The 16,379-nt window shown below is 39.3% G+C and overlaps 4 protein-coding genes across 7 annotated transcripts; 2 read left to right on the top strand and 2 right to left on the bottom strand.

The window, feature by feature from the left end:
• Positions 1 to 2,162, bottom strand: LOC107222613 (RNA-binding protein 48). 2 transcript variants are annotated; one of them, XM_015662043.2, is made up of 5 exons: positions 1,901 to 2,162; positions 1,251 to 1,441; positions 936 to 1,124; positions 235 to 756; positions 1 to 142 (listed from the first exon to the last, which is right to left on the bottom strand). In XM_015662043.2, exons 1-5 carry the CDS (start codon positions 2,003 to 2,005, stop codon positions 52 to 54), a joined length of 1,098 nt encoding a protein of 365 aa, XP_015517529.1. In that variant the 5' UTR covers positions 2,006 to 2,162; the 3' UTR covers positions 1 to 51. The 2 variants fall into 2 exon arrangements, with proteins under 2 accessions (XP_015517529.1, XP_046592508.1); XM_046736552.1 differs by having other exon boundaries at positions 1,885 to 2,064.
• Positions 2,163 to 2,313: 151 nt separating this feature from the next.
• Positions 2,314 to 4,914, top strand: LOC107222612 (E3 ubiquitin-protein ligase RNF14). Its single transcript, XM_015662042.2, has 4 exons — positions 2,314 to 2,465; positions 2,605 to 3,600; positions 3,754 to 3,921; positions 4,038 to 4,914. The coding sequence occupies exons 1-4, from the start codon at positions 2,463 to 2,465 to the stop codon at positions 4,266 to 4,268; spliced, it is 1,398 nt and encodes a 465-aa protein (XP_015517528.1). The 5' UTR covers positions 2,314 to 2,462; the 3' UTR covers positions 4,269 to 4,914.
• Positions 4,915 to 6,096: 1,182 nt separating this feature from the next.
• On the top strand, positions 6,097 to 8,039 carry LOC107222607. Its single transcript, XM_015662038.2, has 2 exons — positions 6,097 to 6,627; positions 6,690 to 8,039. Exons 1-2 carry the CDS (start codon positions 6,329 to 6,331, stop codon positions 7,204 to 7,206), a joined length of 816 nt encoding a protein of 271 aa, XP_015517524.1. The 5' UTR covers positions 6,097 to 6,328; the 3' UTR covers positions 7,207 to 8,039.
• LOC107222611 (L-galactose dehydrogenase) lies at positions 7,681 to 11,971 on the bottom strand. Of its 3 annotated transcripts, none has more exons than XM_046736554.1 (8): positions 11,768 to 11,971; positions 10,798 to 11,108; positions 9,706 to 9,823; positions 9,475 to 9,636; positions 9,169 to 9,402; positions 8,954 to 9,085; positions 8,705 to 8,877; positions 7,681 to 8,100 (listed from the first exon to the last, which is right to left on the bottom strand). In XM_046736554.1, exons 2-8 carry the CDS (start codon positions 10,932 to 10,934, stop codon positions 8,025 to 8,027), a joined length of 1,032 nt encoding a protein of 343 aa, XP_046592510.1. In that variant the 5' UTR covers positions 10,935 to 11,108; positions 11,768 to 11,971; the 3' UTR covers positions 7,681 to 8,024. The 3 variants fall into 3 exon arrangements, with proteins under 3 accessions (XP_046592510.1, XP_046592509.1, XP_015517527.1); XM_046736553.1 differs by having other exon boundaries at positions 10,798 to 10,963; XM_015662041.2 differs by lacking the exon at positions 10,798 to 11,108 and having other exon boundaries at positions 11,768 to 11,910.
• Positions 11,972 to 16,379: the final 4,408 nt, after the last annotated feature.

Raw genomic sequence — 16,379 nt, 5'->3', positions numbered from 1 at the left:
CCTTCGAACTTATTGTGCAAATCGATAAATATTTGTGCGTCACAATAGTGCCTAATTTTTTTTCATCGCTTTTCTGATCTGGGACTTTGCCGAACTTATAGAAGACTGGAGATCTGGACTAGGTTGCAGCAGGCTACTTGTACTGCAACAGTTTTAAAAAAACATAATAAATTAATCCTATGATCCTCAACGTTGTTTATATTCGTTAGTAGCAGGTAAAAAGAATTCACTCACTTCGGATTTTTCAAGACAATCCGTTTTTTACTTTTCTGCTCTTCAGGCAATAGTTTAATTTTAATGCTACTTTCAACCTTCTTGATATTGATAAACACTGTTTTATCTTCAATACTGTTTTGTGATGGGGTTGTTATCTTCGCCATATTCCGTGTGTCTATTATATACGGTCTTGTAAGTTTAACAAATCTTCTCTCCTTGATATTTTGGCCTTTGTAGTTTTTATGCTTTACAGTAGCTGATCTACTGGAAATATTTCCCGAGCTCCTTGTACTAGTGGCAATCAGAACAGCATCGTTTGGCTGATATGGCGCAAATAGCTGTTCCTGGTCAGGCAGTGATTTACTACTGTGTGGCAATGGGCAGTTTTGCGGTATGCTTGGTTCTGCGACTGGTCGCGGATCAATTGACCGAGGAATCCCATCGTATATTGATGTTAGAGATTCTCCAGGATATATTTGACTAAGGCGATCTTCGGTCAGAGGCAGCGCAGGTGTTTTCTTCTTTCGATGGTACTGATTCCTGTGGAAAAATTAATGTTTGATGTAATTAAACTCAATGCATAAAATATGGCAGACTTGCATGCTATGCGCAAGTTTTTTTTCCCAATCACTGTTTTTATTGACAATAATAATTACGGTAATAGAGAGATTGTCTAAAAGTATTCTTGCTCTACTACTTCTCTAAATTATTTGCCATACTTAGGGGTGAATGAGTCTGTTTCTGGGTTTGCTAGATCTTCCTGATTTCTCTTTATCCGGATAGCGATGTCTCTTCGTCGTTGAAGTAGTTTGGCTCTTGTTTCAGAGATACTTTCTAATTCTGGCGCATAGAATACATGCAGCAGCCCTCCGTAGAAGTTCTTACCATCTATGAATCGCTTGGCTATTCTGCATGACAAAGAAATCAAAAGAATAAATAAACGTAAGATCCATCATAAGAAAATAAGAACAAGTTCAAAGTGTAACTTTGATCAAATCAATTCTCAAAATAGATTTGGATAAACATTAAAAAACCTGGCACTTTGAATCCGTCCATAATGCACGTGATACGCCTCGGTGAATTCTTCTGTGGGATACTCTGGGACAAGTGAGACTTTTTTTACATCTCCGTACGGAGATGCAAGCCTCCTTATCTCCTCACTGAGCTGTAGCTTAGGCACACCACATATCATCAGATGCTGAGATTCGTTGTTTACAGTATATACCTGTTTACACAGAGCTAGGGTGTCAAGGAAATTTGGCGGCATAATTTTTTTAAAAATAAAATGTGATCATCTAAATATCAAGTAACAATATGGTCAACAGATAAGCAATAGACTTGTATAATAATTGAGGCACATCGACGCGATGAACGAAACAATCCCTGATTTCAATTCTTCGCAAGCTATTGCAGATTACATACGAAAAATGGCATTGAATAATCAGGTAATACTCTGGAGCAATATTAATCTTTTCATAGTTCGATTAGATCGTCTCGAACCAAGGAGCGTTAAAATTTCTTAACATAATGTCGAGACATAGCTTGTATAAATTCGAAATAAAACTAAAGTATTATTCGGTGTATGATTAAACTGAACCTAACCTAACCTATCGGATGTAAATCAAACGACAACTGGGCGTAAACCGATTTTTATATTGTTTAGGATACATCTTCGTTTTGCTACCTTCACAGCCGTTAATTTTCTTCCTTGCCTGTACGTAGGTCTCGTTACGCACAATTCTTGTTGCTCGTGATGGGCGAGCTTCACTATCGCTCGGTTTGCCGCCATTTTTGTTTATTATTTTGATAGAGCGGCCTCAGCGTTCCTGACCACTGACACTGATACTGGCTTCTGATTATGATAGGATAGCAGTGTAGGATAGTGATGGCATTGTATATAAATTTCTAAGGATTGCGGCCTTATGGACTTTTGGGCGTTGGTAAAAGGTCTTGGAGGGTGGGGAAAAAATTGCAGTATTCTGTTGTACCGACTCGATTTTACATTAAGATCCCGCAGGACAAATCGGTAGGTGTTGGTAAGCAGAATTACCCCCAAACCTACTTAGACGCGGCAAACCATTTAAATGTTAACCCAGAGCTAGCCGTCTTTAGATATCTTCAGTCAACGGTGGTGGGCCTTGAAATCGCAGGAAGCGGACAGTCAGGCATGGTCAGGCAATTGCAAAACAGTTGAGACGTCGGTGGCGCGAAAGTCTAGTATTGGTAAACAAACTGGTAAAGGAAACATGGTACGTAGGCGACTTTTTTAAAAATTCTTCAGACCGCAACATTTACGCAATATGAATTAACCCGAATTTGATTGCCTGTAACGATGTATCCGCGTACCGTTATTCTTACAACATGTCAATCCGTAATTTTATTCCTAAGGAAACTGACAAAGGCAGGCAGGAGGATGAGATCGCGTCACTCGCTGAGATCTACGAAGCAGAGGAGTTTTTTCGCATCAAAAAAGAGGATTCTGGTAGTGCAATAGAGTGCAGGCTAAGCGGGCTCTTCAGTCTGGCAGAAAAACTACTGAAAGTGAAATACTTGAATCTTAATGTGCAGGGCAAGTGTCCGTCGTTGCCCTACTTGAAATTTTTTGTACGATACCTGCCGCCTGCAAATTTGTTTGTTACTTTCCCCCCCAATTATCCCTCGGAAAATCCGCCAAGTTTTAAACTCTCTGTCTCTTGGCTACCCGTCTGGGAAACTTCACGAGTTTGTCAAAAACTTGACGAGCTGTGGTTAGAGAATAAGGGAAATGAAATTCTCTTTATATGGATGAATTTTTTGAAGTTTGAGCTCCTCAGCTTTTTGGATATTAGATATTGTCTTGACGTATCTTTGATATTTACAGCTTTTGAGGAGCCTAAACAGTACTTAAACTCTGATTTGCTTAGCCTATCTGATCCCAGAGCGTTTAATGATCACATTTTTATGAACCCTAAAGCGTATCTGATAAAGTATGACGTTTGTCGTCACCGCATTCACTTTCACAGCAGTTTTTACACATGCAAAATTTGCTTCAGCGAAATTTCCGGTCGACATTGTTCAGAAATAACGAAATGCGGTCATATTTATTGTAAAGATTGCATGAGGCAATATATCAGCTTAAGAATAAGTGAGGGAAAAGTTAACAGCATCTGTTGTCCTGAACACAAATGCAACACAGAAATAACGCCTGATCTAGTTAAGGAACTTGTCTCTCCTGAGATTTACGAGAGATACGAACGCCTGCTCCTAAAAGTAACCCTGGACTCGATGAGCGACATCATTTACTGCCCACGTTCAAGCTGTCAGTATCCAGTCACTAGAGATGGAGAGGACACTCTGGCCACTTGTGCAAATTGTTTTTATAATTTTTGCGCTTTTTGCCGTAAGGTACAGTTTATAACAAAATTGAATACGACAGGTTTGATTACACTTTGATAAATGATTGGTTCAATAAGTATCTTATTATTTTGTTTACACTTGATGTGCAATTCCTTTCTCCTAATGGCAATATTTTATCATTAGGATAATTATTAATTGCAGGTGTATCACGGTGTTGCTCCTTGCGCAATGAATTCTCAGGAACAACAGAAACTCATCGTCGAGTATCAGACTGCCAATCATGCAGAGAAAAAGCTGCTGGAAAAAAAATATGGACGCAGACAGCTACAAATTGTTGTAGAAAACCATCTTACTAATTCCTACTTGATGGTAATTTTTATTGTACTTTACTCTTGATCAAACTGCCAACCAAAATTGATTTTGGCAGTCCTCTACAATCTCTTTCCTTTGTATAACAAAGTAACGAATTATACATGTAATTACAGGATAATACTAAACCATGCCCAAATTGTTTGGCGCGAATCACTAAGACTGAGGGATGTAATAAGATGACTTGTGGTTATTGTCAAGCACACTTCTGCTGGCTTTGCGGAGAGCATTTAAGCGGACCAGATCCTTACGAACACTTTCACAATCCGGAAGGCGGTACTTGTTTCCTACGGTTGTTTGAAGGTGTGGAGATACCACAAAATATGTTCGAGAATGACTTTGAGTAAGAGGAGTAATTAGAAGAATTTCCTGTTTAATAATTTCCCCAAATTGCTGAAGAGTCCGAGATAAGCTGTAAAGAGCATTCATCGGAAGCTTTTGGATGAATTGTACTAATATCAGAAAATTATCAGATCAAGAGAATATGTGTCTTTTAGTTATTTCTTTGTTTGTTTTTTTTTCAATTTTTTGTTCATCATAGGTTTACAGAAAATAATTGCTCAATTTTTATTCAATAATTTGGAAATTAAGAATTGTATTGTGTGTTGTATTGTACATCTCAGAGTTTTCTCCAGAAATTTCTGGGATCTGATTATCATTGAGGGTAGAACCCGAATCCAAATAAATTTAATAGTTTAATAATTACAGCCCAATCAAAGGTTTAGCTATATATGCTTTGCCAAAAGCATAATGAATTCTGTAATGTACTCTAGAACTAAATTTTTCTACCATTAATATATTAGTTATCGTGCATAGTGCGTAACGACAATAACTTTGTTTCATAATTGTCACACATTTCAGGGATTTTGTAGTATATGTTGTATTTAATATTTTTATACATTGCCTAAAAATAAGCGAGCACATTTCAGGGATCTCATATTTGTACCTAAAATTTTTACTTTGTACTTTTATGTGTCGTCTAAGAATAAATGAGTTGGGTTAAAAAAATGTTTCATTGTCAAAGTCTCTAGAGCAATCGTTAAATGATGGTTTTTAAAGACGGCTAGCCTTGTACGGACTTCAACGTATCATTAAGAGGCGCTGAAGGGCGGCGGAAAAAATTCAAAGTACCAGAAGTTAGTACGATAACTGCAGAAGATTGAAATCGGTATTGTGCCAATACTACAGATCACGTTTTGATCCATTCCTAATCAATTTTTGCTCTCTTCGCTTCGATATTTTCCGCTTTCGATTCATGGCGGTTTTATTTGATTGTATGAATTTTCAACTCGATTAGAATCATGTTCAAGGACACGTTCAAGGTTCGTCCAAGGTAAAGAGACGCACGTTTGCACTGGGATCCTTCATTATTCATGTATGGTAAATTAAAATTTCATTTGATACCGGTGAGACATATAATATGATAAGCCGACGTGACTGGTGATCAAAAACTGGTTCTCCTTGCAATTCAGAATGGAATGCCAAGGGGGTGCATTAAATGTTTCCTAGTAGCAGTTGAACCAAATTTAGGCAAAAATCATGCAATGATTTCATCGTGAAATCGCAATAGTAAATTCGTAGAATTCATGCCATTTCTTTATTTTTGCATCAAGTAAAAATACTTGGAGTTTTTTCGTTCAGAATAATGTATGAAATGGGGCTGTTGAGCACTTTTTTGTATTTGAGATACGTGGACTTTGATATTTGGTGTATACGTCAACGTCGAAATCGACTAGGGCACCCCTTTAAATTACAGTTTCATTCCACTCCTGGGGAGAAAAATTGTCACCGATTTTCCGTGGGTAGTATTTTTTATCGTGATAACTAACATGCCGCCATACGAATCATCGCGAAAGTAGTCAAATATTAAATTTATTCGGTGATTCCAAAAGAGATGTTACATTTAATCAGTCATCCCAGAACGAATTTACTCCCGATTTCAAGTCAAAGCTGAGCTGATTCTTACAGTAAAGCGCAAGTGATAATCGCATGAGTGGAAAATTATTTGTTATCTTTGACTTTTCATTTCTTAAATTATTCAATTGTACCTTACGCTAGATAGTTCCGTCATGCCTCCTATAATATCCGTTTTATCGGTATGGCAATTGATCATGCTGGTATTGCATAACGATGCATTTCGTAGAAATTAACCTAACCTAACATGATCTAACATGACCTGACCTGCCGCGGGCATCGCATCTCAACCACAATCTATGACTAAAGTATTTGTATGTTGTATGTACAATGCATGTCGAATTGTTAAATAAGGAAGAATAAAAGGTAGCGAGACCTGAGGCTTATGTCAAAACCATCGACATATGGAAAGGACTAAACAACGGAGGATCGAATAGTCATAAGTAATTGAATTGTGGTGGAATAAAAATTTGGAGGGTTATATTGTCAAAATATGAGTCACATAGTAGTGATTCGTAGTTACAAACCAAGCGACGAACTAAAATGCCGTGAAATAGCAAAGGACGGTATAATGTCGTCCCTTAACACGGCATTCCTTGGGAACGTATTTAGAGAGGTTACGTTCGAAATGATGATCCTCTGCGCCGCCCTAATGTTCATTTTCTTTGGTGTTCCATTTACAATCTGCATTATGGTTGTACCAATCGTGATCATTTTAATCTACATCCTCACCTACGCGTCCCTCGTGACTAAGTCAATGGAAGTTGATCAAGAAATATCAAATATCCCAAGGTACGTGGAAGTACGAAATTCCATTCGCATGGGTTTGATCTCACGTCATATTTTAATCACAGGATCTACACATCCCACGCGTTTTGTGGCTTCTGGGTAGCAGAGGCATTCGAGCCGTACCTAATGACGAGGAATCCGAAAGATGTGCGATATTCGATAATGACCGAGAAGCAGTTCCGTGAATCGAACGTCGATGTTTCATCTCAGACAAAGAAGACGGTAGGCATGATTGCCTTGACAAAAAGTCGGAGAGTCGACAAGGGAGCATGGATCAAGAGGCTAGCGGTCGATCGGCACTACCAGAGAAAAGGAATTGGCGCATGTCTTTTGAATGTCGCGATTCAGTTTGCGATCGATCAGAGATACGGCTCAGTGGAAACTGTAGCTTCTGAATACACGGAAGGCGGAAGAGAATTGTGCTTTAACAGAGGGTTTGAACTCAGACAAATGTATCATAAGCAAATCGTTGGATCTTTGGTCACTGTTCTCATGTACGAGTTAACTTACCAGATAAAGCCATTGGAGAGAGAGATTGTCATTCCTCCCAAATCGCACGCAAGATCCTTTATGTGTAGTTAGCCAAATCATTATGGAAAACAGAGTGTGACGTATGGAAGCCTGATACTGATACCTTCAAATATGTTAAGCATTTATCAAATGGCACAAGTTGGTGAGCACCAGGTCGACATACCGATTTCAAATGTTCTGCAAACTGTTGCACTGTTCAAATGTTATTTTTGCAACTGGACTCACCAATCGAGTCTTAATTCCTGTGATGAACATTTACATTCCCTTAACGTACCACCATCATTCACCTTTGTGTCCAGCCTCTGATCATAGTATTATTTTAATAATTACATAGTGTTAGCAGACTATGTAACTACGAGCAGAGAACAGTTCAGGCGGCTATGCCAAAAACATAATCTGCTTAGGTTTACATAGGAGCCATTGCAAATGTGTAAGGTTCTTACAATTTATAGACTTGTCTCCCAAGAGACTAAGAACAGGAAAAAAAGTATTCATTGTCACTTGAGCCGTTTTTGAAACAAACAATTTATAACGTGGGTATTATATTTTCGTCCCTAATGAATCTCTTACAATCGTGTAGTTGTACGAAGGCATATACATATATTGAGCTATTAGTTACAGCTAGTTTGTGATCACAGTATTCTCATGGTTTTCAACCGCTTTGATCTTGTGAGGAAACCGTGTCAGTTATTGGCGACTAAGGCGCATAGTTACATTTTTACATTTTCATACGTAATAATAATGTACATTCTTTGATGTAAAAATACATAGTTTAAGGCCGACAATAATGATTCCGCGTTACCAGTCTTGTATACAGAGCCTTTATGTGTCGATAACCAACGTGCCCATACTTGAAGCAATATATTTTTCTACTTTTTCATCGCCTTCCAGTAATTGTCTATTTCGAATCCTTCCCAATGCTTCACTTTCAATTTCGAAAGGTATCTATAACAAAAACAGGGATTTAATACCATGTTTCTCGAAAGTAGAAAATGTACTTTACATATCATTTCTCGTTCAAAGTTCCTATCAATATTTGAACGAGATTATCAGATAAGACATCTAAATAATGATTAGAGGGTTGTTTTGAGGATTCTGCTGGTTGTAAATTTAACAAATGTGGCAGATATTGGTTGTCCTTATTGCTTGACATTGCTTGAAACAAATATGCCGAGTATGCTTAGGATTTGGACGATGTTCGAGTATACTTACTTATCGGAGATATAAATTTGAAAAACTGGTGATTTCGAAAAATTAATGACGGAGCCAGGAATCGAACCTAATATCTAGAGATGCTTGACCGGAGCCTTACTCCACTAGACCATCTAACCATCCTTTTTCGAAATCACCAGTTTTTCAAATTTATATCTCCAACAATGAATTTTCTCGTAACTAATGATACTGCACATCCGCATATCATTTATTAGACGGCTTTGACCGTCTTGCGTGGCTTCCTATCAGAAGCGTAAGATTCCACTATGTAAACGTTCATCTACACACATTCTTACATCGGGTGCTCAAGAGACGAAAACTTTCTATTCATACTTACTTATCCTTTATCGCAGATAAAACTTGTTTTTCACTTTCCGTTATACCGTTTATCATAACATCAACATTCGAGTGCACAAGTTTTAGACTTTGCATGCCGATTAAGTTTGTGGTTACATCCTCGTACTGCATAGAATACCAGACCGCGAGTTTACCCAACTCGACGTTGTGGCCCTGTGGATTGGAATCATTGCTTTGTATAACTGATGAAAAACAAAATCAAACTTATTTACTGTATGTCACATCACACTTTGCAATATTCTGCGGCCTCTGAGCAGATTTTCTTAGTATCCTCCGAAGCTGGGTGCCAATCGGGTGGACCTTGGCTTGTCAGTAAACCCAAAGCTGGGGCGGCGGCATTGATTATTCCGATGTTGCGTTCCTATTGGAATAAGAGACGCTTGTGAGTGCATCGAATGCTAATGGTCGATATAATCGCCTATTATTTCGTATCGATTATTATACCTTGAAGAAGGGTATGTAACTCAGAAGAGTATCGTCGATCATAGTTAGTCGCGCATAGCTCAGTATACACTGTATTTTGATGTTGCTTTTCTCGATGCATTCCTTCAGGATCGAAACCGGGTACCCGGTAATCCCGATGTATTTCGCCTTTCCGTCCGCTACTTGTCTAGAAAGTTCCGGTAAAGTTTGCGACAGAACGATGTCCAGCGACGGTGCGAACTCAATGTCGTGTACCTGCATAATTAACAATAAGACATGTAAAACGATGAACATGACAAAACTGTCCAAGTCTTCTTGGAGTCTTACTTGAATCACATCGACGTAATCCACCCCGAGTAGCTCTAGGCTTTTGCGAAAACTTTTCCTGGTTTTCTCGATAGAGAAGTCGAACATCTTCTCATAGTCTAGTTCGTATCTTCCCACTTTGGTTGCCACGTAATAGGCTTGCCGCGGAATCCCTTTCAGAGCCTTTTATCAGAATTTAAAATAATATTAAAGACATTCACCCCATGACTAAATTCTGATTAACGTACACACCTTGCCAATCACTCTCTCGGATTGACCCTGACCGTACCATGGTGCAGTATCGATGTAGTTTACACCTTTCCTAAAAGCCTCCCTCACCGCCGCTATAGCTTCTTCTTCATTGTATTTACTGTTAACGCAAAAGAAGAAAATTGTGCTGCAGAATCGTCGTTACTCAGCCAAATCACGAGGCTGCAGTTCGTCACGTTAACGTAACGAATTATCAGGGAAAAAATTATTATTGCGTAATTTTAGAATGACTTCGAAGGAGTTGGCTTTTCGATATAAGAATATGTTTACTTTATCATGGTTTACTGAATTTCAGATTTTCCCAAAGGTGCAAATTAACGATTTTTCCTAATTGTCCATCGTTACATTAACGTTATCAACTTCATCCTCATGCAAAGTCTAATACTGCTTTAGAATATGCTTGAATGAGGGATTTGGTGCATCGTTGGTTTTCTACTGATCTCCACTCGACGGAACTTCAATCATCGAAAGCTTCGAATATATGACTGAATGTCACGTTAACCGGTCTGACTTTCGTTGAAATGAATTTGATTCATGACTTTTCGGCTATTAAGTGTCAAGATATAATTTGGTCAGGAAACACTGTTATTTCATGTTTATGGTCATGCAACGTCATTTCTGAATCACCGCGTGATCATCACATGAGTGAGTGCGCAGTGCATCGTTGCACATGAGCGGTGTGTTGTAGTAGGGAAGATGAATCTTTGATAACATATTGCGCTGTGAGATATTGTACAGTTGAACTTATGTTTGGAAAGTTGGGTCTGATACCAACGCGTAGCTTGGAGGTGCTCTTAAAGTTTCTTATCATATCGTTATCTTATCATAATAATACGAGCTCGTTAAAAGCGAGTGAACTGTTCATGGTTTGACACTGTCTCAAATCATCGGTTGTTTCATGTCTCCCACTATTCTTTAGATGAGGGATATAAGATCAGACAAGACCTTGAAGGATCACATTGGACATATGGTACATTTACATGCCCGTGTCTATATTTGATCGCCTTGCGGTCGACGCAATATGCGCATAGGTAATAAAATGCTATATTATACCGGCAAACAATAAATATTTACCCGTAATGACAGCCGAGCGCACCGCCACCGAAAGATAGCTTGCTGACCAACAGTCCCGTGTTTCCAAGGGGTCTGTATTCCATCTTGTTAACCGCTTCCAAGTCATGGAATCCCTCGACGTATGTTGGCGGAAGCATTTTGTTTTTTTTTTTTCTATTATTCTTTACTGAAATTCACGAGTTACCAGCAATCCCAATCGTGTACACCATTCCCACGAAAGAGGTAAGATTAAAGCATGTTCAATCGCTAGTCGTGCAAGCGTTGCACACGTAGAATCCGCGTCTATTCCGTCAACTTGCGTAAATATCAAACTGTCGAAATATACTAGAAGTGGACGGGAACTAGGAGATGGACAGGCTAACGAATAGTCAAATACGTTGGGTGACCGACGCTAGTTTGTCCTTGAAGTTAATTTAAAGGTACAAGGTGAACTATGATGTATTAATAGGACGTATTGCAATGCGTGTACTATGACTATATAAAAATTGCATTGCTGTAATACGTCTCATCGATGAGATTTATTTCTTACTCAGATAGTTTTAAAAATGAATACTTAATGCACCTCAGCTGCTATTTAAATATTCAGGTTAATGACTCCTCATTTAACGTTTCATCGAAGTCATCAAACTGTTTTACTTATCACAGTTGATATAACACTGTGTTATACCGAGCCTTGTAACAACCAGCAATTTGATAACTCATTGCGTATTAATGACCAATCGTTAAAAACCATTCGTTTTGATTTTTGTTATTGTACCAATCAATTGTCAAAAAATACGATTTATAATAGTTATGTTTTTCGCGCCAATATTGAATTCAAATTGAATCGTCTATTGCTGCGATCGTAAGGTACGTAAACCTACCGAGAATAAATGTTGCACTACTATTGAAAATGACCGGAGTACGTCACATTAATGAACGCGTGAAAAAAATAACTTGGCGCATATCAGGCATAGATTATAATACCTACTTGGTATTCTTCTTAAGCTCGTTGATAGCGAACTGATCAAATTTTTTTGCAAGGCAAATGTGCAAGTATGATGTAGATATATGCTCGTCGTATCTCTTCCTCAGTGTTCCTGTTTTAATGTTGTTAACAACGATATAATAAAAACATTATACGATTCGGGGCTTCAAGTTCCATGATCAAGTCCCACTGACCAACTCACGAATAAACGCTATGCGTAATATCATCTCTTGTATCCCCAGTGAAGAATCAGCGTTCCCCACTCATCTGGCAAAGACCAATGGCGTCAAAGCGTGCCGAGAAACACTCGTTCGAAGTAAGGAGCCCCCTGTAGCTCGGGTTTGAAGCTTTCGAGAGTAAAAACGTTATCGCGTATAGGTAATTTTGAGTCATATCCGAAGAGTACGATTGCCACTTGACGGTAATAATACCGTGGTCAATGGACTACGACTTCGTTTTTGTCTACCAGCGATGTGAACACCCAACTCATAGTAGGTTTCCACATTTCACCTCCCACGCTCCTTAACTCGACTCCAGTTTGCACTGGCGAGATCACTTAACGGTGTCAAGTTACCGGCAGCATGTACAGTGTCAACCTACCAAAGTTTGACATTACCACACAAGTGAAAATATTGCTTTATGACTGGACTCAGAACTCAGCGAAAAGAGTGGTCACTATGAATAGAACATCACCGCGTCACTGGAATTTTCATATGTTAGATTCTTCGCTCCAAATTTTATCATAGAATTGTTGTTAGGGTGATCTTTATCTTATCAAATGGTATTCGAATTGTTGGTCTCTGGTGGAAATGAAAGAAACGCTTAATTGAAGTATTTCTAGCCCTTTTATCAGAGCTCGACAACAACGCTCACAATGGCTCTGCAGTTCGTTACTCGTGTGGTCCCTGCAATTAATTCTAACGACTCTCCTGGGGACCATAAAAAATATTCGTTAACGATTTGCCACCAGTCGTCAGATAATAATGCTAATCAGATCGGCGATTACGCTTGGACGTATGCAGGCATTAAAGTACTAAAATCATTAAAACATTTTGCGTAATAGCTTAAATAAGTTATACCAACGACGATTATTCACGGTCCTGGAGTAATAGATCAGGATCTTTTCAATGTGCAATGTGAAACAACATGTCAGCTGCACACAATCTTCTTACCTTTCGCGAGCCGAAAGTGAGAGAGAGAGAGAGAGAGAGAGAGAAAAAATGAAGGGAAATGTCGTAAGTAAATTTTTTGCTCGAGGTACAAGCTTAAAAAGCGAGCTTTCAAGTTTTCGCACACGAACTCCCCTTTATGCGATTCACGTTAGGAATGAGACTTTAATTATACCTTTGGATTGTTGAGCGATACAACGGAGTTACGGCTATAAATAGAACCCTGCTTACTTTGTTTTTTTGCTTTTTTCTTATTCTCGCCAATTTATTCTCAACGAGTCGAGCTTTCTGTTTTCATTTCATTTTAACGCGATTATTATTTTAATTTTATTCAACCCGAGACGACACCAAAGTTGTACGGATGTATAAAAACAGAGATTCCAACAGTTACGGCCAAGCATTGTTGCAGGAATCGAGTTTACAGCTTTGTTAATTAAACGTTGTACTGACGGTGTCTCTGCTCGTTCACTCTGCCCATAACGAGATCATCACTTCATGGTTCACGATCTCCAGATTACTGATATTCTCAAAGACCCTTATTTCTCAATTCGAAACGAGTTCAGCACGTGCGGTTTTCCCCTGAAAAATAACCCTTGATGGTTAGACGCATTGTAACCGAGCGTTAAGACCAGGGTGTAAACTTGCGTTTGGACTAGAATCGAGATGAAATGTCTACATGCGTGTTTACATTCATTTACATACGGAAGTGGGTTGGTTCGCCAAGCGTGCAGAGTACACTCAAGGTGTCGACCTTACACCGAAGCCAGGGAGTGAATTTCACACCCCAGGCTCAGGGTACACGACTTTCGAGGGACCAACTTTTTGCTTCGTTATTATATGTACACGTAGCCCTGAGCTGGCAGGCGCAACTCTCACTTCTATCCAGAGCTCCGTTAGCGGTGATAAATTACCTCTTCGACCGCGTGCCACCCTTTGTCCCCCTTTTTCCCGCCACCCTCGGGAACCACCGAGTGTCGCTCTAAATTTGCAACGAAAATCTTCTTCGATGGTTCCCAGACTGCACTTAATGAACCTTGTCCCAAAATGGGCCATTGATGTACACAAATGGTTAATACAGTAGAATACGGTGCTAGCCGAGTATAAGAACAACAAAAAATATTCTAAGTATAAACGTGTGCGTGTTGTAAGACATACTTAATCAAAGTTCGTCAAAACGGAGGTGTCAAACATTACACAAATATTTTCTATGTGTTCGTTTGGTGGCTTCAGACGTTTTTCTTGGAGTTTAGCATAACCCAGGTACCAAATTTAATGACCGTTGGAATGTGTGCACAACATCCGATTTTCAAATAAGAAAGAGATTTAACACGTACGATAGATTGTGGTACAGTATGACTTCAAGTTTCATATTAAGGTCCCATATACACAGAACAGGCGTTGGGAACCCTTATATTATTAATATACACACCATACACTACCGACTAGTATGCGTTACAATATTGTACAAATGGTGCCCAAATCCCATTTTGTAACTTGGCAGCGTCTTTCAGATTTGATTTCGGATCTCTGGGAAACTGGATGTTTTACTTCCGTTCTTGATTCGTTTATGAGAGTACCTATGGTTTAAGACATTTCACCAAGTATGATATGATAAAGACGATGATGGAAGGATTTGTAAATTCTTCTCACGTGTTTCTCTGTTGAATTGGGCGATCCGTTGGAGATGCTCGAGCCTGTGTAGTGATACGGCGTAAATATTCCGCCTTATTTTCATTCTCTCGTTATCGCCGCCCGCCACTCGCCGACCTACGATTAGCCGTAATAACCGGCTACGAAAGTGTTGTTGCCAAGCATAGCCGAAACCTCGCTGATTATGAAAATTGCCGTACTAGAAGCGGTGCTGTCAAAGCTATGATCGAACAAGGATTAAGGTGTTCTAGAATCCTTACTCATTCTCGACGAAGCCAAGAAAATTAATTACGGTGAACGCACCGTGAAAGACTGCCAGGATTAAATTTAGGTCGACTCGTTAGGAGACTTAAGATTTCTTCTTTGGCACGATCTTGTGCTTTCACGTCTTCATTAATGCTCTGAAAAAATGGGAATCGTTTTTTTTTTAACTTGAATAAAAACTACAAATTTTGCTTTGACAGGCTAGCGTAAATTAATTTTTGCGACAATTCAATTTGAAAAATTCTATGATTTATACTTTGCTTCTGGAAATATTTTCTTACGAATTGACGTCATAGATTTGAAAGAGTCGTTCGTTTCCCTTGAGACTGATTACTCAACGAGAAAAACAATATCAAAGTAGATCGACCCGCCTCTTTGCTTGGAAACATGTAAAAGTCTCGATCTCACCGGTTCTAAACAATTTAAGTGTATAAGGTAAAATTTGAGTAATGGATGACATCAAGAAATAACACCGATATCTCCACGCATACGAATTTTTCTTCAGCCTGCGAAGCATAAGCCACTTTGTCACTTGATAGTGGAAAGAGAGTGATGATGATCGGGCTCGAATAGCGGCGAGGTGTTTGTTTCTCTCGCTCTCTCTCACTCATTCACTCTCGCTAACTCTCTCTTTGTTCGCCCGACAAATTTAATCTGTCCTTGAGTTATTGAACCTCTAGAAATAGAGAGGAACAACCTTGGCTCGAGCCTTGGATATTATCGTCCGTAGTAACTCGTAGGCAGGCTACAGCCCTAGAACTTCTTAGGGTTGGGAAACTCGGCCGAAGCGTTGGCAGGGGTTGCCCGTTGCGAATTAAGTCCATCCGACGTTTCGATAACAACTCTTTTCGTACGAACCATTTGTGTTCTAAATTATGATGATGCGCGATGAAATTGAAATTACTCAGTTTCCGCTCATCTAAGATTCGATACTAAAAAATTGTTATCATTTTTCTACTTCCGTCGGTTCTACAGACACTCCTATCGTACTGGCGTTTTGAAAAATTTCGACAACTCAAAACTTCACCTGCAGGTAAAAGGGTAACCGATGAACAAATGCAATATTGCTTGAACAACAAAGTATTGCTACTGGTGTTCGGGGCTTGAGATCAAATCTACTTGAAAACATCCCTAGGGTCGTTTCGTTCTGGTTCTCCTGGAGCAGAATCTCACTTAACCGAAATGTCATACAATATACGTGGGCAACACATAACATGTGAGTTTATTCATCCCTGTGCAGGTCATCCGTGAGGATGTTGAAGAAAATTGCAAAGCTTGACCAATTCACGACCGCTTGGCGCGGTGTGTAAGATAATAACAATTTCGCACCAGACTGTAGGGTTTCGCTACACGGCGTATGATTGTGTACATGACCCATGTGACCCTTGCCGAAACCCCTAGAACAAGCCACTTAATCCCTGAGTGAGCTTGTAGTCTTAAGCCGCAAATTAATTTGCGGATAGAGTGATGATCAGAATGATCTGCAAGTAAAACCGAACGGCGACGTTCGCTGGTAGCGGCTGAACCCCATC

The sequence above is a fragment of the Neodiprion lecontei genome, chromosome 4 (assembly GCF_021901455.1).
Source record: "Neodiprion lecontei isolate iyNeoLeco1 chromosome 4, iyNeoLeco1.1, whole genome shotgun sequence".
NCBI lineage: Eukaryota > Metazoa > Arthropoda > Insecta > Hymenoptera > Diprionidae > Neodiprion > Neodiprion lecontei.
This window is presented reverse-complemented; position numbering and strand designations above follow the sequence as displayed.